Here is a 24,976-nt window from a genome sequence, read left to right as displayed (position 1 = left end):
GGAAAGAAACCCAAATGTCTGATTTCCACACAGAAGGACAGAAGTAGTTAGGAAGCTCTAATTTTAAAGTTATGAATGTTGCCATCTTTTCCTAAGAAGGATCATGTTTTCCATTAAGCATGAGCACATTGTCTTTTTTGTATGTCACAGTACTGTAGGATATCAGCTATGATCAAGTTCTGGGTTGTATTTGAAGGGTGGACAACACCTGACCAAATAAGGCCACGGTTGAAGCATCCTTTTGCAGATGTACCAAAAAAGAGGAACTCAAGACAGTGCAGCATTTTCTGTGCTAGTAGAAGCTATTGTGTAGATATTAATAGATACTCTGGCTCTGTGATCTCAAAGAAATTTGCATTTTCAAATATATATTTACTCTGTTTTGTGTTACTGAGTTATATAAAGGCATTTCATTGTGCTATTTTACTACACTATTAAAAATACTTTTAGTCCAGCACAGTGGCCTACCCTGTGACCCCAGCTACGTGGGAAGCCAAGGCAGGACTGTGAGTTCCTGCCCAGCCTACACAACAGAGAAAAGCCTTGGTCCTAAAACTGAGCAGATAGTGAGTGTATTTTTAGTCTGGCTTCTCACTAGGCAACGAGAACTGAGCCACTGCTGCAAAGGTTGGCAGTGTTTCTGACTGAGGGATACGCAGCATTAGATGCTCGGTCTCGTGTGGTTGTAACAGACAAAAGGCTCTCTTTCTGTTAAAGTTTTCAGTAATTCTAATGAAGATTTTTTTCCCAAAATTAACATCAGTTGGTAGTCTAACCCAACATGATCATCTATATAGTGTTTAACACTTCCCAACTTTGCCAAAGAATGATGAATATCCTAAGTTTCTCCACAGAACTGCCCTGCCACTGAAATACGTTCCTGCGTGTTTCCACTAGCCAGTCAGCTAAACAAAAATAAGAATAGTACACATATCTTGACAATTATAATTATGAAAATTTCATTTAAAATCACTGACAGCTGATTTTGGTATGAAATTATATAAAGAGCTTAACAAATTGCCCTCACATTTGTGTCTAGAATATTAGAGTAATCCTTGGTTAAAATTTTAAAGTGTGTCCTTATTGGATCATTTTACAAATATGTGCTGTTGACTTGATGCTACATGGTGTTCAAATCTATTTTAGCAAAAACATGTATTTATGTTTTAAGATGACAACATTTTTTACATTTTTAAACAATATGATTTTCCAAGATAAAGCTCTTATTTTGGAAAAATATTATTTAATCACTGTAATCTTTACTCTGTAATGCAGGTCACTAGCACATACCTTTCTTTAATCCAGTACACCAAGCAGACAAGTGAGTTCAAGGCAAGTCGGGTTTTCATAGCCAAGTTCCATGCTACCAGGACTACACAGGTAGACCCTGTCTCAAAAATCGTTTTCAGAGTCTGACAGGCCCTGGCCCTTCCCTGATCCTTGCTGCCAGCGGTACAACAGCTTTAGTCTCAGCCGTGGTTTCCCCTTTACCTCTCATGTGCACAGCCTGGCAGAAGCCCTGGCTCTTGCCTCCCGTGCTACCCCATGTGTGTCTTCACGACCACAGTTACCCTGCAGGGCTGCTGCTTATTCAAGTATAGGCTCAGGAGAAGTTTGTAAACGTTATATGGATATGACATTTGAGAAGAAACAGTACTGCTTATAGGAAAACCACAGGAAATATGCTCACTTGGAATATTTAGGACTGATTTTTTTTATTCTGATCTTAGCAAAACGATTAAAATGTGCTTTAACCTTTAGTAAATCGTTGTGTTTTGTATGCTTCCAGATGCTGCTGTTAATTCTGGAGAACTGTGGTTTGTAAACTTTTACTCCCCGGGATGTTCACATTGCCACGATTTAGCCCCCACTGTACGTATGCTTACTGCCCCAGCTGCTAAAGCCTGTTTCTTAGTTGATGTTTTTATTATTTGGGCTTCCTTTTTTCCTAGTTTGTTGGAAATTATTTTGTATTAATCCCTGTGACTATTACCAAATCCTTTTCCCATGTTTTATTAGGAAAACTTTCCTACATAAAATCATACAGAGTGGAGTATTCAAGAGAAGAAACATTGTCATAAACTCTTGTTGTCTCTTTCTGTCAGTGGAGAGAGTTTGCTAAGGAAGTGGATGGGTTACTTCGCATCGGAGCTGTCAACTGCGGCGACGACCGGATGCTCTGCCGGATGAAAGGGGTCAGCAGCTACCCCAGCCTCTACATCTTCAGGTCTGGGATGGTAAGGGCTGTTTCCATTTTTGAAGATTTGTGGACCTTATAGCTATTAAAGTACTAGAGAAAACAATATGAAAACTTTTAGGCTGGTTTTTGCTTTCTCGTATTTTAGGAGCTAATTTATCATAAACATTCTGTATTTCTGTATGAAACTTTCAGGACCATCAGTTTCTGTCGTATTTTATGTCGATATTTAATGTACATTACAACATATTGTAGGTGCTGCCTCGTGGGATATACAGCTCTAATATCTATCTTTTTCCCTCTTCCAGTAATGAAAGGGAACTAAAGTCGTTAAAAATGGTATTAGAAACAGGATTCTGTATGATCTGTATTATAGGGGTTCTCCGAGTATCATTTGTAAAAACACTGTGTTGTTAAGAAGTAGAACTTCAGCATCATTCAGAATGTTAAATCAGAGTATTGGGTAGCGTTTGAAAATGAAGAAGTAAGGACATTATCTAAACCAACAGGCTGCAGTGAAGTATAACGGAGATCGGTCAAAGGAAAGCTTGGTGAGCTTCGCCATGCAGCACGTCCGGAGCACAGTGACAGAGCTGTCCACAGGTACAGACTTCCCCATTCGCTTGCCTTTCGGGATATTTGAAATCAGTCTTTTGGATTTACAATGATAGTTTTACATTTGGGTCATAATTATGTTTTGAAAAAGTATGCTTTCCTGTGCTTCTTAGAAAGGAATTGTCCTTGCTCTGGTCCCTGCTGACTTGTAGGTCGGACAGGCTGGTTCCGTTTGCACAGGGAGGGTGTGAGATGGGGGTAAGGGCATCCTGCAGCGCTGATGCTTCCGCAGCCACAGGCCGAAGGCTCAAGTTCAGAACCACTTCACTGCTAGGTTAAAGTCATTCACCACATGATTGCAGGGTGGCTATAAGGTATCTGAGACAGAGTTCACGGCCAGAGGGATGGATGACTCACTCATTCATTCAGCACCAGCCGTGTGTGAGAAGCTGTTCAGCACTGTGTAGTAATAGAGCCCGTGTAGTCCAGCCGTCAACAGCGCACGTCAGTGAGCGCAATGCCAGCCAAAAGCTGAAGTGCAGTCCGGGAACTCTTCTGGCTAGAAATGGAGCAGACAGAAAGATCAAGGTGTGAAGCTGCTCTCTTGAGGGGAAGAGAAGAGGTTAGAACATACTTCTTCACAGAAAACGTAACTAGCTTCTCATTAGATCAAATAGGAAGGCCATGGAGAACACTGCATATTTAGAAATTAGCAATTCTTCCTTCACATCTAAAAGACAGCAGTGGAGTGGAGTGGGCTTGTGTGGGAAAAATGTGACTGGCCAAATAGGCAACGCTCAGGTTATACAAACTTACCTGCTTGACTTTTGTAAATAATCAGTATGTCTTAAAAATAATTGGTAATAGAGAGGATTGGAAGTAGTTAAGTTTGGAAAAAAAGAACTTTTGGAAGAATGTTTTCATTATTGAGTAAAAAATACTCAGAAATTTTATTTTCTTTAAAGGGAATTTTGTTAATGCCATAGAAACTGCTTTTGCTGCTGGTATCGGCTGGCTGATCACGTTTTGTTCTAAAGGAGAAGGTAATTTCTCTCTTTGTTAGGATAAAAAGACTGGTATCTAAATTTAGAAGATAGTTTATACCACTGTGCTTGATTTTTTTTTTTCTGTCCGTAATCAGTCAGTTACTTCAAAGTACAATTTAAGTACCAAATTATAAATATTTGCTTTATGTATACGTCTTTGACCTTTTACATATAGTGGGTAATAAAATTTTGATGTATAAATGTTTCTGTATAATTTCGTGTTTAGTGGATGAGTTTTCAGCCTAGGTTTTCAGGATAAATTGTATCTCAAATAGCCAAAGATAACTGGGCAGTGTGCAGAAGTAATTATATCAATACAGTTGCTTCCAAAAATAATTTTTAGAAATTCAGACGTTTTTAGAAATTCAGATGTTGAAACTTACATACATAAAAGTGCGTCACCTCATCAGATTGTGCCTTTGGTGACGACAGCCCCCTTGTAAGTTATTTAAAGTTGTGTCCTACATGCCAAATTTTAAAAATGCAAACTGTGTTCAATGAGATCAGTTTAAAGTTTTTCCAAAATTAAAAAATATCTACCAGGCAGTGGTGGCTCTTGCCTTTAATCCCAGCACTCAGGAGGCAGAGGAAGGTGGATCTCTGAATTCGAGGCCAGCCTGGTCTACAGAACAAGTTCCAAGACAGACAGACAGGGCTGTTACACAGAGAAACCCTGTCTCCAAAAAGAAAAGAAAAAAAAAAATCAATCCATTGTTAATACTTTGTTGTGCCTAACCCCAGTGTGGATCTAAAACCCACAGTTCACCCATCCTCAAGACCTATGTTAGGAAAGCACTGCCTTCAGCTTAGCGTAATGCTGCGACCCTTTAATACAGTTCTTCATGTTGTGTTGAAGCCCAGCCCTAAAACTTATGTTATTACTTCTTCATAACTAATAATATAAATATCTGAAATGTGAGCCATGTGACAGGGTCATTTGACCCACACCCCATACCCCCGCCTCCAGGGTTACAACCAGTAGGAAAGAAGCACAGGTCCAAACAAAGCTACATGCTGATTTCTCTATCTACACATAAGCTTTAGAAACTTTCTAACATATTACCATTTATCTTAGCCCCCGAGAAGCTATGATGTCTTTCTTCCAAGTCTTATCTCAATTGTGTCCTATCATTCATATTTAATAAAATTTGGTCTTTTAAAAAAAAGTGAAATGCCATTTTAAGATTAAGATTTATAATATTTTGAGGATTCTGCCTATACCTTTTCAAATATATCTGTTAGATTATATTTCTTGGCCAAAGGAGAGTGTTTCTAAGAGGATAAGACCTAAAGAGATGTTTGCTGCTCTCTGTTTGCATCTGTAGTAGAAATCCTCAGAAATGAAGGGGAAGGGAGTAAGAGATTGGGCCTGAGTGTGGGACAGAGATGGCCTGCTGGACCTGTCCATATTTACCAGTGCAGCTCCTTGCCTTAGAAAAAGTATGGCGGGGGCCCGAATGAGGTCATCAGAATTAAAACTAAGCCTCATAAATTTCTTCCCCTCAGATTGTTTGACTTCGCAGACACGACTCAGGCTCAGTGGCATGTTGGTAAGCGCCCATCGTTTCTAGACAGCAGATACCTTGTACAATGCGTCTCCATATAAGAGTACAGCCAGAAGCTGGCAACAGATAGCTTTTCTCGTGGTTTCTTGAACACTTTATCCCCCTTACCTGTGATCTTATTTTCTGGGAGACATGATTTTAGCTGTGTCTGTCTGAATTATTGGCTGTGCTGTCAGTGTTAGCGTGTGCTTCCCTTATGACTCCCCTGAGTCTGCTATGTTTACTGTTGTGTTCATTCCTCAGTTGTCAGCTAGGCTTTGTCATTTCCAGACTCAGATTTTGTTATCCTGGGGTTTAGCCTGCTGCTGCTTCTGCTTCCCCTGCTGTGAGTGATGTTTATCCTTGAGTAGCGCTGAAACTCCACGTGGTCTGGGAGATTGTAGTTGTGGAAGCTGGGAAAGTTCTCTAGGATACTGATGTTGATTGGGTGGGATTTCTCTACAGAATAGGTCAATTTTATGGGTTTGTATCTGCCTCATTTCTGCCCTGCTTAAGTTGGGGATGGACATGTTAAATTGATTGGTATTTTCATTTTTTATGTATGTATGCCAACTGTGTGTGTGTATGTATGTAGCTTAGTCATTCTGTTACTTAAGGGTTAGGTAGTGCCCTGAGATTGCATGCCAGGCAATTTCACCATTGTGGGGTATCACAGAATTTACTAAGACAAACCTGGTGTGTTCAGGGTGCCTCATACCTAGCCTTTGTAGGATAGCCTGTTGCTTCTAGGCTACAAAACTGTACAGCATGTTACTGTGCTGAAAATATAGGAGGTAGCACCACATGCTAAGTATAAGAATATGATCAAACTGTAGTCTGAAGGCGAAGAATTGGTAGACCTGTATAGAGCACGTAACATGAATGTGCTTATGTGATTGGGGAGTGAGTAGTGAGTGATTTTGGAGTCCTGGGCCCACATTATACAGTAGTGTTTACATACCCTGTATGCTTGGGCTACACCAGCTTTGTAAATGCATGGTTTTTCTTCAATAATTATCCTTAGCCTACTGCCTGTTACCCAGAGAGCAAATACATACATTGGTCTCCTCTTGCTCTGGGCAAGGGTCATCTGTACCCTCTTCCACTTCCATATCCTGCCCCACTGGAAGGTCTTGATGGAAGTAGCATGCAGGAAATCATCTTGCCCTATGAAACACTGCCTGCAGACCCCTCTTAAAGGACCCGCCTAAGGCTCGTCTTGAAGACTTAACCCTTTCTTTGGGTATTATGTCCGTGGTGGTCTATTAATTGTGTTCTTGTACTCAGAGCGTCTGCCATGAGCGTCCTCTTCTGTTAATGGCAGCCATTTGTGCTGGGAGCCCGTGTTTTACTTTTTCTTCTATCAGCTGTGAACTCTCTAAGCCGTAGAGTTGTGGCTCCTTCGCAGTCTTCTGGGAAGACTGTCGGATACATGAGCAGGGACCACTGCCCACGTGAGGACTTACGCAGAGCGTGACTGTACTTAGACATTGTCGGAAGCAACGTGATGGTTACAAGTGTTTGATAGCTGTTGATCTTTGTATAGTATGGGATTTTCCTAAGAAATGTTTTTTTCTAATGTTAAAATTGCCAACTTAATTTACTTGTCTTAGTTAGATTCTTATAAGGAAAACGCTTAATTGTGGTCTGCTTACAGTTTCAGAAGTTCAGTCTGTTAGCAGGCACAGGGAACATGGCGGCTGCAGGCAGAGGTGGTGCTGGAGCTGAGAGTTCTGCATCTTCCAGGCAACAGGAAGTCAACTGACTGTCACTGAGGGAAGCTTGAGCAAAAGAGACCTCAAAGCCCGCCCCCACAGTGACATGCTTCATAGTGCCACTTATAGTGGTATATTATTTGTATTTTAATAAATAAATCTTGATTGAAGACAAGAGGCAAAGCTAAAGCCACTAAAGGTCAGGCAATGGTGACACACACCTTTAATCCCAGGATTTGAGAGACAGAAGCAGGTGTTTCTCTGAGTTCAAGGTCACCGTGGGCTGCACAAGGATCAATGCAGAAACAGATCCAGATGGTGGTGCCTCGTCTTTAATCCCAGTCCTAGGAACTCATGCCTTTAATTTCAGCACTAGAGAGAATATAAAATGGGAGAGGCTCTGACTGCTTAGTCTGCTTAGCTTGCGGTTGCCCAGCCTTGGTAAAAGTAAGACTTCTCTAGTGGCTTGGCTGCCTTGTTTTTCTGGGTTTTGGGTTGAACCCCAATTTCTGTCTCTAGGTTTTTAATTATTCATGCTGCAGTCACTCCCTTTGGGGGCCATGTTCTTTGAAACCCCCACACCTGTGTTTCTTATTTCCCTCTGTGATTCTTTCAGCACTGTTTTAAAACTGCATACGGATCTTTAATAACACCAAACCATGTCCCCCGGATCAGTGACAGTAGAATGTTTGAAGACAAGATCTGAGTATCCGTATCTTTTTTTAAAAAATATTTATTTATTTATTATGTATACAATATTCTGTCTGTGTGTATGTCTGCAGGCCAGAAGAGGGCACCAGATCCCATTACAGATGGTTGTGAGCCACCATGTGGTTGCTGGGAATTGAACTCAGGACCTTTGGAAGAGTAGACAATGCTCTTAATCTCTGAGCCATCTCTCCAGCCTCCAAGTATCCATATCTTTTATTCGTTTGTTTGTTTTATAGTCTGGTCATCAGAGCCATTGGCCTCTGTTCTTCTTCTCCAGGAAACACTAGTGTTAGCATCAGGAAAGTGCTGTCCTTGAACAGTGTTGGAAAGGCTTATCTTTTCTCTTCCTTTCAAAGAGGGCTTTGCCCTCATTTTTAATGCATTAGTATACAGTTGTATATAACATCCTCGTGTGTTTGGTGACTTTTTTGTTGGCTGAAGATCTTTGGTGATAGCTACTTGTACTTTATGATTTTTTTTCCTCTTGTTCAGACTTTGAGTTTTATCATATTTTATGAGTCTTTAGTTTTCTACTTGTTTGATATTTCATTCAGTTTTACATTTTCCTTTCTGTTTTCTTAGGGTTTAATTTGTTCTAAAATTGTTGAGATGTCACTAATAGACTTTTTTCTAATATTTAAATGATAAATTACCACAAATTACAGCTTTAACTGCGTGCCATATTTTGTTGCATAGTATTTTTATTATCACCTGAAATATTCCCTAACTTTTTGTTTTATTTATTTTATGTGTGTCAGTGTCTTGTCGTGGGTTTCAGGTCCCCTGGAACTGTAGTTACAGACAGCTGTGAGCCACCATGGGTGCTGGGATTCAAACCCAGGTCCCCTGGAAGAGCAGCCAGTGCTCTTAACCACTAAACCATCTCACCAGCCCTGTAACTGTTTTTTGAATTATAGATTATTTAGTAGTATGCTTAATGTCTAAAAGCAGACCTAAGTTTTTGAAGCTTTGTGATAATCCTGGCTACGTAAATTCCAGCATGGGTAATGAACATGCTTTCCATTTAATCTAAATTGAGATGTTCATGGCCTAGTATATACTTTTATAAATCCTCATGTACTTTTGAAAAGATGCATACCTCCATAGGATGAGCTGGTGTGTGGGTGTGTGTGCGTGCACACGGGCTTGGATGAAGTGCTGATGCTCAAGTCTAGATTTAGTTCTCTTGTAAGAGCAGCGTACTACTACCTACTATTATTATGGACATACCTATTTCTCCATTTCATTTTGCTAACTTTTTCTTATATTTTGAGTCATATATGAATCCAAGTAAGGCCAGATGGTGGTGGAGTACACTGTTAGTCCCAACACTCAGGAGGCAGAGACAGGCAGATCTCTGTGAGTTCAAAGCCAACCTAGTCTACAAAGTGCATTCCAGGATAGCCAGAGCTGTTGTTACAGAGAGACCCTGTCTAGAAATGCTTTAAAAAAAAAAAAAAAAAAAAAGAATTGTTAATTTTCTTTGTAATTTGTAAACCATCAAGATTACAGCAAGTTGCTGACATCTCTGACTCCATTTTCTTAGACAAGACAAGTCTGTGAATGCAGATTCCCTCATTACCACTTGCAAATTTGCTACCATCTGTGTTAATCCTGTGTGGGTTCTCATAAGTCTTCCATGCAGTAAATTGAATGTCTTTGTGTATATATGTGGTGCAGGTGTCTGAACATAAGGTTTTAAGTATGCTAGGTATCTCCCCAGTCAATAGTGTACTTTTTTGTACCATTTAATTTTTATTTACATATGCTCATATTTAATACCTAGGTACCATTTTCTTGTTTTTCTTTTACAGTATTGGACTTTGTGAATCTATAGTTTAATTTTTTTCACCTTGGCAGCCGTTATTGTATTTCTTTTCTGTTTTCTCTCTTGTCTTTATGGAGTCCCAATTAAATAGATGTCAGTTCTCTCTGTTTACCAGCTTGCCTAGTCTGGAAAGTTTTCTTTTAGTAACTTGACATTTTGAGAAATGTACTTTCCATGTAGTCCTTGGGAGCTCTTTACAGGAGAGCTGGGGCAGCAACAGGTGAGGCTGACGGGTGCTGATGTACATGTAACAGCAGCACAGGTGCAGAGACTCCTGGTGGCCTTCATGATAACAGGAGGACAGTTGCAGAGATGCGGCTGACACAGCCACAGTTTAGGCCGCTTCAGTCTGAGACTGCTGAACAGCCTAGTTAAAATAATACTGTGAAAATGTAGTTCTCCTATACAAAACAGTGTAAAAGGAGGCCAGGCAGTGATGGCACAGGCCTTTAATCCCAACAGTCGGGAGGCAGAGATGGGGCATCTCTGAGTTTAAGGACAGCCAGAGCTACACAAAGAAACCCTATCTTGAAAAACCCAAAAAGAAAAAAGTAAAAGTAGATGTTTAGTATGTGTTTAGTATTGAGAAAACTACATTTTACTATTCAAAGTTTAGAATACTGTGTGGAGTACTATTTTTTAGAGCTTTAACTTTATAATAGAACAGCTTAGTTTCTAAGGAAGGTGAACCTCATTGTCCTTTTTCCTCTCTTTGCACCGTGGCTTGTTCCCATCAGGACGGTCTTGTCAGCGTGGGGTGGGTGGACTGTGACACCCAGGACAGCCTCTGCAAGAGTTTGGACGTCACAGCAAGTACCACTGCCTATTTTCCTCCCGGAGCCACTTTGAATACCAGAGAAAAGTCCAGTGTTTTGGTATGTGTAACTTTAAAGATTCTTTGCATGTAATTGGACACATGCACACATTGTAAGATAATAATTGCTCACATCTTGTAAGTGCTGTGGAAGGAAATTAATTGGTTTGTATCATTTGGTTGTGGGACTCTTCATTACTTGGCACAAACAATTTCTGGGTATTTCTTACTCAGCTTTAAAAATCTGTTTTACGGATTGTTTTCAAACCAGTATTTACATTATATTTAAGACTATTGTACTTGAAATGACAGAGGAATGTAGTTCATTTTAAGTACAATGAAAGAAATTTTTGTCCAGAGTTTTCATTGGTTTCCATTTAATTTTAGTTTTTAATGTTGAATATATAGATCTTGAGATTCACTGAGGCTAAAATAACCTATTTTTTCTTTTTCTGTTTATATTTAATATTCATACATGCAAAGAACGTTTGGATCATATCTCCTCTCCACCCCTTTTTCCTCCCAGCTTTATGTTTTCTCTTATGTCTTTTATGTATGGTACACCATGATTTGTTTATATGTCTTATTGGTTTTCTCTTACATTATTGTAGTTTGTATTTTAAGTTTGAGCTTATTTGTTGACAAATGCCAAATATATAGAATGCTTGTGTATGTACATACATGTTCAATCAGTGTGGACACATGAAATGAATAGGTACAGGCGGGATTTTCTTTTTATAAATGGAATCAAGTACGGGATAGTTTTTATCACTGTATCAGAAAGATTTGACTATATTTGAATTATTTTTAATTATTCATTTTATATTACCTTATTTTAAAATATCCACACATCTTTTTAGAAATAATTCCTGAATATAATCTACTAATTATGACATACTTAGATTAGTGCATCCTGTTTTGAGATATTTATTTGTATATATACTTTCATGGCTGTAAGCAGTGTTGTACAATCTTGCATGTTCATCTTGTGTACTTCTTAAAGTATCATTTTGAAGGGGGATACTTGCAAATTTCCCCAGCTCATATTGCCAGATTGCTGTCTACTCCCTAGCCAAAAAAAATATATTTTATATAAGAATATTTATGCAGGATTGTAAAGGTAAGCATTGCTGCTCTTCTAGAGGACCCAGGTTTAGTTCTTAGGCAGTTGTGAGCCACCTTGGGTGCTAACTGTAGTCACAGGGGATCTGATGTCCTCTTGTGGCCCACTCTAGCAACGGGTATGCATTCCATTCCGTATACATACATAAATTCAGGCAAACACACAGAAAAATAATTTAAAGGAAATTTTAACAAATTTTAGTATAATTTTTAATATAGAAGCACATTTAAGAAATTGAGAAGAAAGCTGAGTTTTCAAGTTAAGTAACGTTTTAATTATTAGACATAAACGGTTGAGTAGCTGTAAAGATATGTACTAACACTATGGTTAACACCCTGTACATTCTCCTGCTGCATTCTTTGCTACATATGCTCCGTTGATGACACCAAGTTCTAGGATAAAGTACAGGCGGAGGTGAAGGAGGTGTGAGGGGCGGTGTGCTTGCCTCCTGTGAACATTTTGTTTTAAAGCAGAGATTTGACTTTTGGGCATGTTTGAAATTTTTGTCTGTATGTTTTTTGCTTTTTAAAATTCATACCTATGGGATTTGGTTTTCTAAAACATCCATAATCGTTTTTTTCCAGCTCTAAGTACTTATTGATAGAAATAATGTAATATTAGAAGTGTTTTAATATTAAAAATCCTAAGAGACTAAAGTGTGGACATTGTGTAAAATGTGGTTAGAACTGAAATTAAGCAAGCATGTTTTCCTGATGTTGTAGAATTCACTTCAGATTGCAGAGAGGATTACCACAGAAAATTTTACTTATTGAATTAACAACTCATAATTTGTTTACATAATTATTTTTTAAAAAGAAAAAAAAAGAATGGGCTGGAGAGATGGCTCAGAGGTTAAGAGCATTGCCTGCTCTTCCAAAGGTCCTGAGTTCAATTCCCAGCAACCACATGGTGGCTCACAACCATCTGTAATGGGGTCTGGTGCCCTCTTCTGGCCTCCAGGCATACACACAGAATATTGTATACATAATAAATAAATATTAAAAAGAAACAGCCTAACTTTCTGGAATTCTGAAAAGATATTTCAGTAAAGAGTCTTCCTACACAAGGCTAGTGACTGGTGACCCATGTAGCTGTGTGGAGCCTATGTAATGGCACTAGGACATACTAGCTCCACAGTGTCCTCTAGCCTCTCTATACATGTGTGGTAGGTGTGCACACACATGCATACTAATAGATTTTTTTAATTGAAAAAAGTCCAGTTATACAATATCTTTAGTTGTTACCAAAATATGGCGTACTTTTCAAACAGTCTCATTTGGAATAATTTGAAAAACTGCTTAATTTCCTTGGTTGTTAAAACTTATTCTTACACCTTAACCTGTAGAAGTTGTAATAAGATGTCAAATACAATAAATGAGAATGTACTTAGAAAGTTTACAATATGGTTCATTTGTTCTAGTTCCTTAATTCATTGGATGCTAAGGAAATATACATGGAAATCATGCATCATCTTCCAGACTTCGAACTGCTTCCAGCAAATAAATTAGAGGTAATGCTTTTACAGTAATAATAAATGTTGGCAACATCGCAATTCTTAATATGTTAACAATATAATTTATTTGTTGCTAGGGGGAATCAAAAATAGCAGTTTTGAAGGATTATATATTAGTCAATTCTGGGATAATTCTGATTACAGAAATTGGAGTGTTTCTAATTCAGAAGATCTCTGTATCCCTGAAACTGAGCTTTGAGAGGACCAGCAAGGCAGGATACGGATGACAAAGCAGCCTCGGTCTGAGTGCACAGCTGTTGTTCACTGGGATTAGGGCGCATCTTCCCAGAGTGTTCACAGTGTGCAGGCAGTAGCAGACTCAGACCCTTTAATCTGTTCATTACTTAGCGCTGGATTTAGTATCTTTACCAAATATTTTATTAAACCTAAAACATATGATTTCTTCAGCCCTACCTAAGTCATTAAAGTCATATTCTTTTCTTGGAACAGCCCTTGCTTTAAGCTTTCTGACTCAGTGACCTATCTCTTACCGTGTACTCTACAGAGTGTTGTTACTCCTGACTTCAAGAGAACAGTGACTGGATTTGAGAAGACTTTGAATTAACAAGGAGGGTAGCTAGCGTTTATTTTATGTCAGAGAAATGAACACTGGATCCCTCGCCCCTTTGCTGACCTTGTTCCTTCTTGTCTCGTCAGGATCGTTTGGCGCACCATCGCTGGCTCGTATTTTTTCATTTTGGAAAAAATGAAAATGTAAATGATCCTGAATTGAAAAAACTAAAAACTCTGCTTAAAAATGAGCATATTCAAGTAAGAAAAAAACATACTTTGCCTAGCTTGTGGGCATCCTTGTTTGTCTGTCTTGTTTGTCAATTCTTTTCTCTCTGCACAAATAGCTTTAGTGTCTGTGGATATAATTGGTTGGTAGAGAGCTCATACGGTGTGCATGAGGCTCTGAGTTGGATCCCGGTAGTGCATAAACCTGGCAGTAGCGCAGATTTGTGATCCTTGTCAAAGCAGGAGGGTCAGACGTTCGTGGTCATCCTGAACTAGTTAGAGAGAGGCCCACCTGGGCCACACAGAGTCTGCAGTCCCGGAAGTGCGTGTTCAGTTTTCTTACTGATAATTTTTTTTAAAGATTTATTTATTAAGTATACAGTGGTCTGCCTGCATATGTCCCTGCAGGCCAGAAGAAGGCAGCACATTTCATTACAGATGGTTGTGAGCCACCATGTGGTTGCTGGGAATTGAACTCAGGACCTTTGGAAGTAAAGCCAGCTCTCTTAACCTCTGAGCCATCTCTCCAGCCCCCTAACTGATACCTTTTGGTGTAGAGACTTAATGCTTAGACCCTTACTGTTGTGCCCCTGATTTTGGTCTGTTAGTTCACCTTGTCATTTGCTTTAAGGAAATAGGACCTAGCTGTAGTGTCCTGGAACTCATCCCCACCTCTCTCCTGAGTCCTGGAATTGTAGGCTCTGCTACCATGCCCACTGCAGAGCATTTTCCTTTCCTTTAACATTTCTTAAATAGCACATGGATTATTCTGTTCATTGTCCATGTATATATTTGTTCCCATCGTTTGTCTTGATTGCACTTTATTGTAGTCTGAGGAGCTGCATATACTAGTTGTCAATACTTGTGTGTGACTTGAGAGTCTGCTGTGGTGTTGATGAAAGGGATACTTATTAGTGGCAGTCCCTAAATAGTAATGATTGTGAATACAGTCCTATATACATAACTAGGTGTGGAGACCAGAAGTCAGCATTGTATGTCAGTCACTGTCAACCTCATTTCTGAAATGGTGTCTCACGGAACCTCAGATTTGCCACTTGAGCTATAAGCCCCAGCCATCCTTTTGTCCCTCCCTGTCCCTCCCTGGGACCAGAGGTGCAGATCCCTGTCCCAGGTTTTATTGTTGTTTGATTTGTCTTTGAGATTAGTTACACTATTTCCTCTTTCCCTTTCCTCCCTCCAAACTCTCTGTACACCTCTCCTTGCTGCATTTCAAGCTACAGCCTCTTTGTTGTTCCTGTTGGTTGGTTGGTTTTTGTTTGTTTTGTTTTTGTTTATCGAGATACGGTTTCTCTGTAGCTTTGGAGCCTGTCTTGGAACTCGCTCTTGTAGGACAGGCTGGCCTCTCTCACAGAGATCCGCCTGCCTCTGCCTGAGTGCTGAGATTAAAGGCCTGCGCCACCACCATCACCACTGGCTCTCTGTGTTGTTTTTAGCATGATACTGGATACTGAACTCAGGTCTACGTGGTTGTCCAGCCACAGTTTACTAATTGAGCTGTCTCTCCAGGCCTCTGAATGTAATTTTTGAGTCACATTCTTCTCTTTCTGTTCATAGTCCTGGTTCATCTTTCTTCCTGGTCAGATGTTTGTCCATCTGATTAATACTATTTTTAATGGCTCTTTGTCTTAAATACCACATTTTCCTCCTTGGTCTATCATTTGCTTGTGTTATTTGTGCTGTTTTCTTTGACACTGGAACATTCTTTTTCTACATTATTTTTTGAAGTGCCTCGCTTGCAAAGTTACCTTTGCTCTACCACAAAATGAAATAGCCCCTATGTTCTATTCAAGAATATTTTTCTTAAAGAAATTCACATTTTCTTGGGAATTTCTTGCAGGTTTCTACATTGTCTAGGGAAGCATTCTTTATTGAACTCAGTATTAAATGTAAATGAACCATTCTTGTCCCTTCATTTTATAACCCATTGACTTCTAGTGTTATTTGGAGATAGTTGTATGGAGATTTAAAAAATGGTATAAAATGTGTTTTATCCAATTCCGTGTTCTACTTTCCAGGTTGGAAGGTTTGACTGCTCCTCTGCACCGGGCGTCTGCTCTGATCTCTACGTTTTCCAGCCCTGCCTAGCAGTGTTTAAAGGACAAGGAACCAAAGAGTATGAGATCCACCATGGTTAGTGTGCTAGTTACTTTTCTCTTGCTGCTGAAACACCATGACCAAGGCAGGTTTGAGGAGAAAGGGCTTATATGAGCTTATATTCCAGAGGGGTAAAGGGCCATCACTATCACTGCAGGCAAACAAGGCAGCAACAGGCATGCAGCAGAAACAGCTGAGAGCTCACGGCTGAACTGCAGCGGGAAGCCATACACACTGGGAATGAGGCTTTGAACTCTTTAAGTCTATGGTGGTGACACATTTCCTCCAGGAAGGCCACACCTCTAAGCCTCCCCAAACAGCACCACCACCTGGGGACCACCATCCCAATGAGACTAGGAAAGTCACAGAAACGCATCTTAGCTTTCAAATAGAAATATTCTAACTGTGATTTATATTTTGTGGACACAATTATTGTCAAGAATTTTCTCACTAGCAAATATGTAGAGAGAGATTTTAATTATATAGTTAATAATTTTATTATGCTTATTCTTTTGAAGGTCTTTTTTAACATTTTGATAACTATTTCAGCTAACAATCTGAGGGTGGCCCATCACCGTGTGGGGATTTATTGGCAAAGCAAGCACCCGCTGTGGCCCCCATCTCACCCTCTCTCAGCTAATGGTAGCCCTGCCTGCCTGAGAGCTCAGACCTCATTAGCTGCTTTCTCTGATGTTCTGAAAGACGTGCAGTTAGATGAGTAGCAGATCTGACCCAGCAGAGGCTTCTTTCTTGAGTCTCCCCTGTTATCTCTTCTCTCTTAGTATGAGGTATAGAGCTGCAAGACAGGAACTCTTGGCTTAGATGCTCTTCTGTTTCTCTAAAGAGACACCATGACCAGTGCAGCTTAGAAGAGAGAGCATTTAATTTCCTTGCTTACAGTCTGAGAGGGTTAGCCATGACCATCATGACAAGGGCAGGCAGCAGGTTGGTAGTCATAGTGCTAGAGATACCCCAAGAGTTCACATCTGATGTACAAGTTGGAGGAAGAAAGAGACTGGGCCTGGTGTGAGCTTTTGACACCTCAAAGCCCACCGCTAGTGACACACCTCCATAAGGCCACGCTTCCTAATCTTTCCCAAACAGTTCCATCAGTTGGAAACTAAATATTCAAATATGTGAGCCTGTGAGGACCATTCGTACTCAAACGACAGTAGCTGTGTTCTCAAGAAGTCTGGACAACAGTGTGATAGGGACAGGAGAGCTCTCTAGGGAGAATGTGACAGATGCTCAGTGGCCACTATGCAAATCTGAACAAGACCCAGGGGCTTGTCCTTGTCATAGGTCAGTGGCAGCGTGTGAATTGAGCATGAACTGCTTAGCTGCTTAAAGCAATTACAGAAGTAAAAGAAGTAGGGCCCTTTAGCTTAAAGCTGTGGGTCGTGACCCCCTTGGTAGATTTCTGTCTCTAAAAGTATTTACATTATGATTCATTACAGTAGCAAAATCACAGTTATGAGGTAGCAACAAAAATAATTTGATGATTGGGGGTCACAAGGACATAAGGAGTTGTATTAAAAGGCAGCATTAGGGAGGCTGAGAACCCTGGGCTAAAGGAACCGTGAGCAAAGATGTGACAGGACAACCCTGACCACAGGACAAGCATTGTCAGATCACAGCTCCCAGTGAAGAGCAGAAGTGTTAAATAACTTGCCCCCAGCATAGGCACACACAAGGGACTAACAACTCTAAGACCTCTCTGTTAGAGCCTCACAGCAAGATAGGTTATATTCTGAGCCATGCTGGCCTGAACTCTGTACCTGAAGCTCAAACTGGCCTTGAACTTGCAGTCTCCCTGCCTCGGCCTCTGTAGTGCTAAGTTACACCTCTCCCCAGTTGGAGTGACATAGGTTACCTGTGAGATGTTCCCCCCTCGTCCGTCTACGGGTGTACTTTCTTCTCGTCTGCACTCGGCACCCAGCGCGCTGTTTTCATGCCACCGCTCTGCGTTTTGCTCGCTGTCTGTCCCCAGCACCTGGACTATGTCAGGCGTGTCTAGGAACTCTAGCTGTAAGAGTTGTTGGAGGGTCAGGGTGCTTTCACACCTCTTTCTGCTGTTCTCGTAGCCTCGTCACCCACCTTTGCCCCCCTCCCCGGATAATCTTAGCTTCACCCACTTTTGACTCCTGAACATACCGTGGTCTTCAGTCCTTGTGCTGTCGCACATGACTCTGCCTTCTGAGTTAGTCACTCTTTCCACTTCTCCAGATATTAGCAAACCCCAAAAATTACCCTTCCAGACTTACTCTCGTCCTCTAGGAAGCAACTGAGCCTGTAAGCATGTCCCTTTATGTTGCTAATAACTGTACTGCACCTTGTACTCAGCCCCTCTGTGTCCCAAGTAAAATACAGAGAATAGAACAAAATAGAAAATGATGTGAGCTGTACTTCTGCCCCAAAGAATTTTAGAGACTAGAGAGAAAGGAGAAAGGTAGAGGGCAGTGTTAAGTGTTTGAGTGTGAAGTAGTATCTTTACCCAGATAACAACCATTTGGTGGTTCGGCCTGGGAGCAGCCATCCTAGTTTCTTGTGACACTGCAGTCAAGGTAGATGGTCAGCATGGCCTGTGGGGTAATCAGAAAACTTCATGGAGCCAGAGGCCTTGTTCTTCACTGTGCGCTGCAGTCTAGATTGCTAACAGTGTGCTCGCTGACTAATCCCAGAATAAGTTACCTGAAAATGAGAAAGCAAGACAGAAGTAACACATGAGATCACAGTCCCGTATTCTGGTGGTCACTTTTACGTGAAGTAAATGGCATTGGAGCTGTCTTGGAAGGAAACTGGGCTTCAGTAAGTATAGATTGTACTACTACTGAGGTAGAACAATCTTCTGAGATTAGAGGAAGCCCTGAAAGAACAATCGCCACGTTAAGATGTAAAGTACAGACAGTGGCTGCCCAGTAGAGGAGGTGATAAAACAGTTGGTTATTTACAGACTTAAGATAAAAAGAGAGCCCTGTTGATCTTAGGCCAGCAGGACTTCAAAGATGGGAAAGGTCGTTGTTGAGAGAAGACTAAGACAAAGATGATCTCTGATCTTCTGGGGAAAGGCCCTGGAATTTCATCCTAAGAGAAAACAAGGAGATACCTGGTTTTAGAAAAGTCACGGCCCGGGGTAGGTGGGAGGCAATGTTAGAAGGGACAGCAGAAGCTGCCTAGTCACTTCGGGTAGGACTGCCATAGACAGATGGTACCTAAGAGGTCAGCAGACTGGTTTAAACCTTTTAGAAACTCAGTATAATTTAGTTTTTGTTAGCATATAGGTGATTAAGAGAGGAGTCCTGTAATTGTCCTAATTTTATGTAGTGTATTGGACTTGGAGTAATAGGACCTTTTAGTGAGGAAGGATTAGGAGTCGACAGGAAGTAGAGTGTGTAGATCACAGTTGAGTATATACCTTGGCTTCAGTAGAGAAATGTAAGCCAAAAATGAAGACGTTGAGTTGTGTGTTAATGGCAAAGGCCTGAGTGAAACGGGAGAACCAGTGATCGTCACCTTTCCGGTGCTTAGAAACGAGGCCGGAGAGTAGTGCCACTGTCGCTCCATGTGTACCTGGTGGTCACCTGTCCCGTCTGCTGTGTGTCTGACTCAGTGCTCACCTTCATTTTGACTGCTGATTAAGTCAGAAGGTACTTGGGGAAAATGGAGTCTCTTAGAGTTAAGAAAGGTCGTCTGCCAAGCCACGGAGCATGCTCTTCAGGCTGTGGCAAAGCATTGAATGCACTTAAGTTTGTTATTTCTTGCTTTCTAAGGGTGACTGTAGTGGCCGTAGGAAAATGGGTGCATTCACTAGTGTGGCTGTTACAGCAGTAGCAGGGGGCATGGGGCAAGAGATGGAGTGGACACAATCATAGGGGAACAAGTAGGCAACCTCTGGTGGTCTCATTTGGCAACTGGATAACAATCTGCCAAGTCTGAGAATATGAAAAAGAAACACATAGGGGTTGGGGAGAGGGTGGCCCATTCTAAAACAGATACATGAAGTTTCAAATATAAAGTACATTTTTCCACTGGACAATTTGTAATATATATTTCAAATTCAAGAGAATACTAAAGGGATTATTGTATTTATGAGGTGAGAAAGCATTACTCAGAGGCCTTGTCATTTAGTCCAGGAAACAGAAGAATGCCCAGTAGAAGGGATTCCCGGCACAGCAACCAACCAGAGACAGGGCATCCATAGGCCTCTTGTTTCTTATATTTTAAGTACTAAAATTAGAATGTTTCCGTACATACAAAGAGAGCACATACTTTAATTTCTCTCAATTTATAGGAAAGAAGATTCTATACGATATACTTGCTTTTGCCAAAGAAAGTGTTAATTCCCATGTTACCACGCTTGGACCTCAGAACTTCCCTGCAAGTGACAAGGAACCATGGCTTGTTGACTTCTTTGCCCCGGTGAGCTGTTTCTATTTGTCATCTCAAAAAGCATCCTCTTTACACCTGGAACATCAGTCCTAGAACTGGGGGCCCTGCTGCTCCTCCGGGCGCTCCCAGGACGGAGGCTGTGGCAGAAGGTGCTGAGGGACAGACCGCGGCCCTCCGCGGAGACAGTGCAGGTGTCCCCTTCCTGTCCTCTCGCTCATGATGCTCTCTCCTTTCTTCCAGTGGTGCCCACCCTGTCGAGCTCTTTTGCCAGAGTTACGGAAGGCATCAACGCTGCTCTATGGCCAGCTCAAAGTTGGTACACTAGACTGCACGGTTCATGAAGGGCTCTGCAGCATGGTAAGACGTCCAGGATTCAAACAGCCTTGTTATGGCAGTAATAGTGAAACAGTTTCAGCAAAATAGTCATTGTAGTTGAACTGTAAATGGCTGTCTGTATGCAACTTTGTTTACCAGACTCAGGCATGTGTTTATTTGAGTCATAAAATACTTCCAAAATTTTCTATTTTCTTTAAGTCTTTGTACTTTTGTAACATATTTTTAGTAGTGTCTGCAGTTTATTCTTTGGATTTCTTTTTACTTGTCAGTCTGAGTAGTTTGATTTGAGCAGGCATGATAACCGGTTTAAAAGAACCGCTCATTTTTACGATGTGGAAGTGGCAGTATGTCTACGTGGGTGATGACATTGTAAATTAAACATACTCTGGCTGTTATCAACAGGGTAAGAGTGAACCGGACATGGAGAGGTATAGATGATGTAAGAGTAGTCGTGAGTGGATGGTAATCATAGGTATGTGAATTCATTGTAGTTTATTTCCTTTCTATAATATGAATCTTTAAACTCAAAAAATAAAATGTTAAAAAAAAGACAAGAAAAGGAAAACCTGTTTCTTAATACATACTAGAAGGTAAATGTTTGGCTTCATTATTCAAGAAAATACAAATTACATCAAAATTTTGATATCTTCCCTTTGACAGAAGAAACGTATAAATATAACAATATTCAGAATGGTGCGGTGAAATCCCTGGCTCATCGCATGTGGGTAAGCAGGCTCGGGTGTGGCTCAGTGATAGCAGCACTTGCCCCACATGTCTAACTCGTGGGTTCAAGCCCCAGCACGGAGAAAGACAAAATCTTAAAAAATAGAATATAGAAGGAAAAGGGCAGATTACATAACAGCAATTAAGTATGATAAAAATCCAGAAAAGTCTTACTCAAAACAGTACAGTGTTCTGCTTGAAGATAATGTAGATGTAGTGAATTTTAAAATACCAGCAGATTTGACACCCACTAATTTCAGCAGATTGGGGAGGAGTAGGGGCAAGGAAAATGGTGTCAACAACAAGCCAGTATTACTAATAACTAGTTATTAGTATTAGTGAGGGAAAATGTATAGGTATTTATGAGGTTATTCTCATAGTTTTAGTGTGTTTGAAATTAAGTTGGGGGAGCTGTTTGTCTGTTTTAAAGAAATAAATAGGGGCTGGAGAAATGGCTCAGAGGTTAATAGCGTTGCCTGCTCTTCCAAAGAAAGGTCCTGAGTTCAGTTCCCGGCAACCATGTGGTGGCTCACAACCATCTGTAATGAGGTCTGCTTCCCTCTTCTGGCCTACAGGCATACACACAGACAGAATATTGTATACATTTTTTAAAAAATAAATAAATAAATAAAAGAGCCCTTAGTATCTTTTGTCCTTTGTGTAATTTGGAAAGTAAATGCCAATCAAAGGTGCAAAACCATCGTAAAGGTAATTCATCTTGAACCGTTCGGTTTTTCTATATTTTATATCAAAATAACTGCGTTATCAACAATTAAGTGTAAGGATTAAAAATGTAAGGATTAAAAATACAGTACACTCACCTGAAGTAAGCCTTCATTCATGTACATCATTCATGCGCATCCTCCAGTTGGTTTACCAGGTCTGTAAGGTAGGTCTGGTAATGTTAACTAGTGAGATTGTATGTGGCTAGAGCACAGCAGACAATACGAACTTGTAAAGTTTTAGCTAGTCTCTTAACTTACTAAATGCTTTGAATTCACACATTTTCAAAACTTCATAATGTTGCTAATTTTTCTAGAATTATGAATCTTAAAATTTTCTATTTACTAATGGGTTCTTACCAACTTGAGGAGCCGTAGATCAGCTACAGCGGATCACACGTCCATAGGTGGGGAAATCACTTTGTACCTTAAAACTACAAAATGCTAGTGCCCGTGTTTACTGTGAAGAAGGAATTAAATATTTTACACAAGAACTGTCTTGAGTAAAGAATAAAATGACCATTTTCTTAGAGCATTACACTAAGAAATACAAAATACAGTCGTGTTCATTTATTCTTGCTGTTCTACGGTGGTGCTCACCTCCCATTAGGTTGACCCCAGTACTGTCGTGAGACAAAGAGACCCATGGGTCTTCTCAGTCTCCTCCTTCCGAGTTTGAAGAGGGCAAATAGACGAAGAGCATACTAATCAATTTCTCTGGCTCACTTCCCGTGTTTTGGTGCCATTGGACTTTAACAAATAATGATTTGCTCCATCAGTACAAGCTCTAATGTGTTGCCTTTGTTAAATTTGTTGTACATTCTTCTCTTCCATCACCAAGAAGACAGCAGTAGATTTTTACAGTCCTATTAAAAGGTATAGAGTCCTATTAAAAGGTATGGCTCAGCAGTTAAGAACATTTACCTCTGGGTCTTACTGAGAACCCAGGTTCGGTTTTCTGCACCCACATGATGAAAACAGCTACCTGTAAGTCCAGTTCCAGGATCAGACACCCGCTTCTGACCTCCTGCAGCACCAAGAAGCACATGGTGCATATATGTACATTCCGGCAAAACTCCCATGCACATAAAATATCTAAAATGATTTGTATGGAATTGAAACAAAAGATGGGTGAAATGTATGAATTTCTTCTTCCTCACAGTATAACATCCAAGCTTATCCAACGACAGTGGTATTCAACCAGTCCAGCATACATGAGTATGAAGGGCACCACTCTGCGGAACAAATCTTGGAATTCATAGAGGTATTTTCAGCTGGAGACTGTGGCTAGAAGTCTTTCTGTTTACATGTGTACTTTGGATAACTGTGTTAGGACTTACTATTTTTGTGCCAGAAGACTGTTTTTGTGAAAAAAAATTTTTTTTTTAAATTTAAGCCTTCGGTTCTGTTTTGTTGTTGTTACCTACTATGGTGTCTTGTATATGGGAGACACTGCTACTGAATACATGAGATTAGAATTTCCCGTGAAGCCTGTCACCATTTGCCTGTTTCCTCTCAATGCAGAAGGCCAGGCATTGTTGGCACGGAAGTGCCTGCATCCACAGCATCTCCATGGTGCTCTTTCAGTCTTGACTGGACCATCACAGGGGCTTCTGTCCACTGGTGTCCATTCTACTCTGTCGTATCCATCTGTCCTAGAAAACTAGTGTGTAAATTACTGCGATACAGGCCTGGGGCTCTCCTAAAACTGCATTCGGAATATACAGTCTCAAGAAAGGTGTATAGCTCCTCTATTTAAATACCAAAAAATAATAGTAGTAGGCTTTGTGTTAGTAATTAAGTGGTTATTTCTAAACATATTAGATATGTTTAGTATATAATAGCATTAGCAGGCCTGTGTACTATCGGATTACTCCCAGAACTTGATGATATGCTCTGTTTATGTGGTTTCCCAGCCTCCAGGGATTTCAGTGCCAATGTGAAAATGTCTTCTAAGAAAACTGATGGGCAAAATCCAAACTTAATAAATTTGGTAATTCACTTTTTAAAGCAATCCATGATAGATTTCTTTTAAATATCTCTTAAGTGTCCTTTTGATTTCTCAAAAATAGGAACTTTCTAAATGACATACCCCAGCAACTAGCCAGAAGTACATGAAAAACTTGGTATATATATAATTTTTTTCTTTTTAGGATCTGAGAAACCCTTCAGTGGTCTCTCTGACACCCACCACTTTCAATGAGCTCGTCAGACAGAGAAAGCACGACGAAGTCTGGATGGTCGATTTCTATTCTCCGTGGTGCCATCCCTGTCAGGTCCTAATGCCGGAGTGGAAACGAATGGCCCGGGTATAGTAACGCCATGCTTGCTGAGAACGTTTGCTTCACAGTTACTTTAAACCGAGGTGATAAACCTATAAGTAGATGATTTATACAGACCCACCGCTGTTCCAGCCTACTAACTGAACCGTCTGATGCGCTCTGACCAGATACTGCCTGTGTTAGCCCTGAGGTCATCTTCATTTCCTGTTTACATTTTTCTGTCATTTTATTTTTAGAGCTTACAGATAACATTTCCTCACAATATTGTGGGTCTTAAACATAAGCAGCCTTAGTCAGGAAGTGTGGTGGTGCTGGCGTTCAGAACGCTGACCCAGAAGGATCGGAGTCAAAGATTATCCTGGGCACAAAGATGCCTGCTCTGTCTTTAAAATAGACAAACTAAAACTAAGCAAAACAGAACATAAGCTCAAACAGTAAGACATAAAATTTCCTATAAACACTGTTATAAATTACTGAATGAAAGCAAATTATTTAAATACTAGAATGGAAAATGAAATCAGTAGTTCTTATTTATCCCGCAATGAAAAATAAACAGAGTTAATGTATCTTATCAAAAAAGCATCAAAATACATATTAAATGTTAAAAACAAAATGTGAGTCAGAC

General features: G+C 40.3%; 1 protein-coding gene and 1 long non-coding RNA gene across 8 annotated transcripts in view; one reads left to right on the top strand and one right to left on the bottom strand.

The window, feature by feature from the left end:
* The window catches only part of Dnajc10 (DnaJ heat shock protein family (Hsp40) member C10), a 44,975-nt gene that overhangs the window by 12,692 nt on the left and 7,307 nt on the right, over positions 1 to 24,976 (top strand). For all 4 annotated transcript variants that reach the window (XM_038336625.2, XM_038336627.2, XM_038336624.2 and 1 more), the window contains 13 exons: positions 1,790 to 1,872; positions 2,106 to 2,237; positions 2,707 to 2,800; positions 3,718 to 3,795; positions 5,305 to 5,348; positions 10,334 to 10,471; positions 12,954 to 13,043; positions 13,704 to 13,817; positions 15,821 to 15,935; positions 20,191 to 20,318; positions 20,529 to 20,645; positions 23,232 to 23,333; positions 24,223 to 24,378. In XM_038336625.2, the coding sequence (XP_038192553.1) occupies positions 1,790 to 1,872; positions 2,106 to 2,237; positions 2,707 to 2,800; positions 3,718 to 3,795; positions 5,305 to 5,348; positions 10,334 to 10,471; positions 12,954 to 13,043; positions 13,704 to 13,817; positions 15,821 to 15,935; positions 20,191 to 20,318; positions 20,529 to 20,645; positions 23,232 to 23,333; positions 24,223 to 24,378 (1,391 nt within the window). The remainder of the gene's footprint in view (positions 1 to 1,789; positions 1,873 to 2,105; positions 2,238 to 2,706; positions 2,801 to 3,717; positions 3,796 to 5,304; positions 5,349 to 10,333; positions 10,472 to 12,953; positions 13,044 to 13,703; positions 13,818 to 15,820; positions 15,936 to 20,190; positions 20,319 to 20,528; positions 20,646 to 23,231; positions 23,334 to 24,222; positions 24,379 to 24,976) is intronic.
* LOC119818831 overlaps positions 1,699 to 24,976 on the bottom strand; it is a 62,062-nt gene continuing 38,784 nt past the window's right edge. Inside the window, exons 1-4 of one of the 4 annotated variants that reach the window (XR_005286188.1) lie at positions 22,169 to 24,580; positions 18,394 to 18,590; positions 17,773 to 17,925; positions 1,699 to 3,311 (exon numbers count right to left, since the gene is read on the bottom strand). This is a non-coding gene — a long non-coding RNA (uncharacterized LOC119818831). Of the gene's footprint in view, positions 3,312 to 17,772; positions 18,591 to 22,168; positions 24,581 to 24,976 lie in introns of those variants that run through there. The other 3 variants (XR_005286189.1, XR_005286187.1, XR_005286186.1) reach the window with 3 other exon arrangements.

The sequence above is a fragment of the Arvicola amphibius genome, chromosome 7 (genome assembly GCF_903992535.2).
Source record: "Arvicola amphibius chromosome 7, mArvAmp1.2, whole genome shotgun sequence".
In the NCBI taxonomy this organism is placed as follows: domain Eukaryota; kingdom Metazoa; phylum Chordata; class Mammalia; order Rodentia; family Cricetidae; genus Arvicola; species Arvicola amphibius.
Note: the sequence above shows the minus strand (reverse complement) of the source record. Positions and strands in the feature narration are given on the sequence as shown.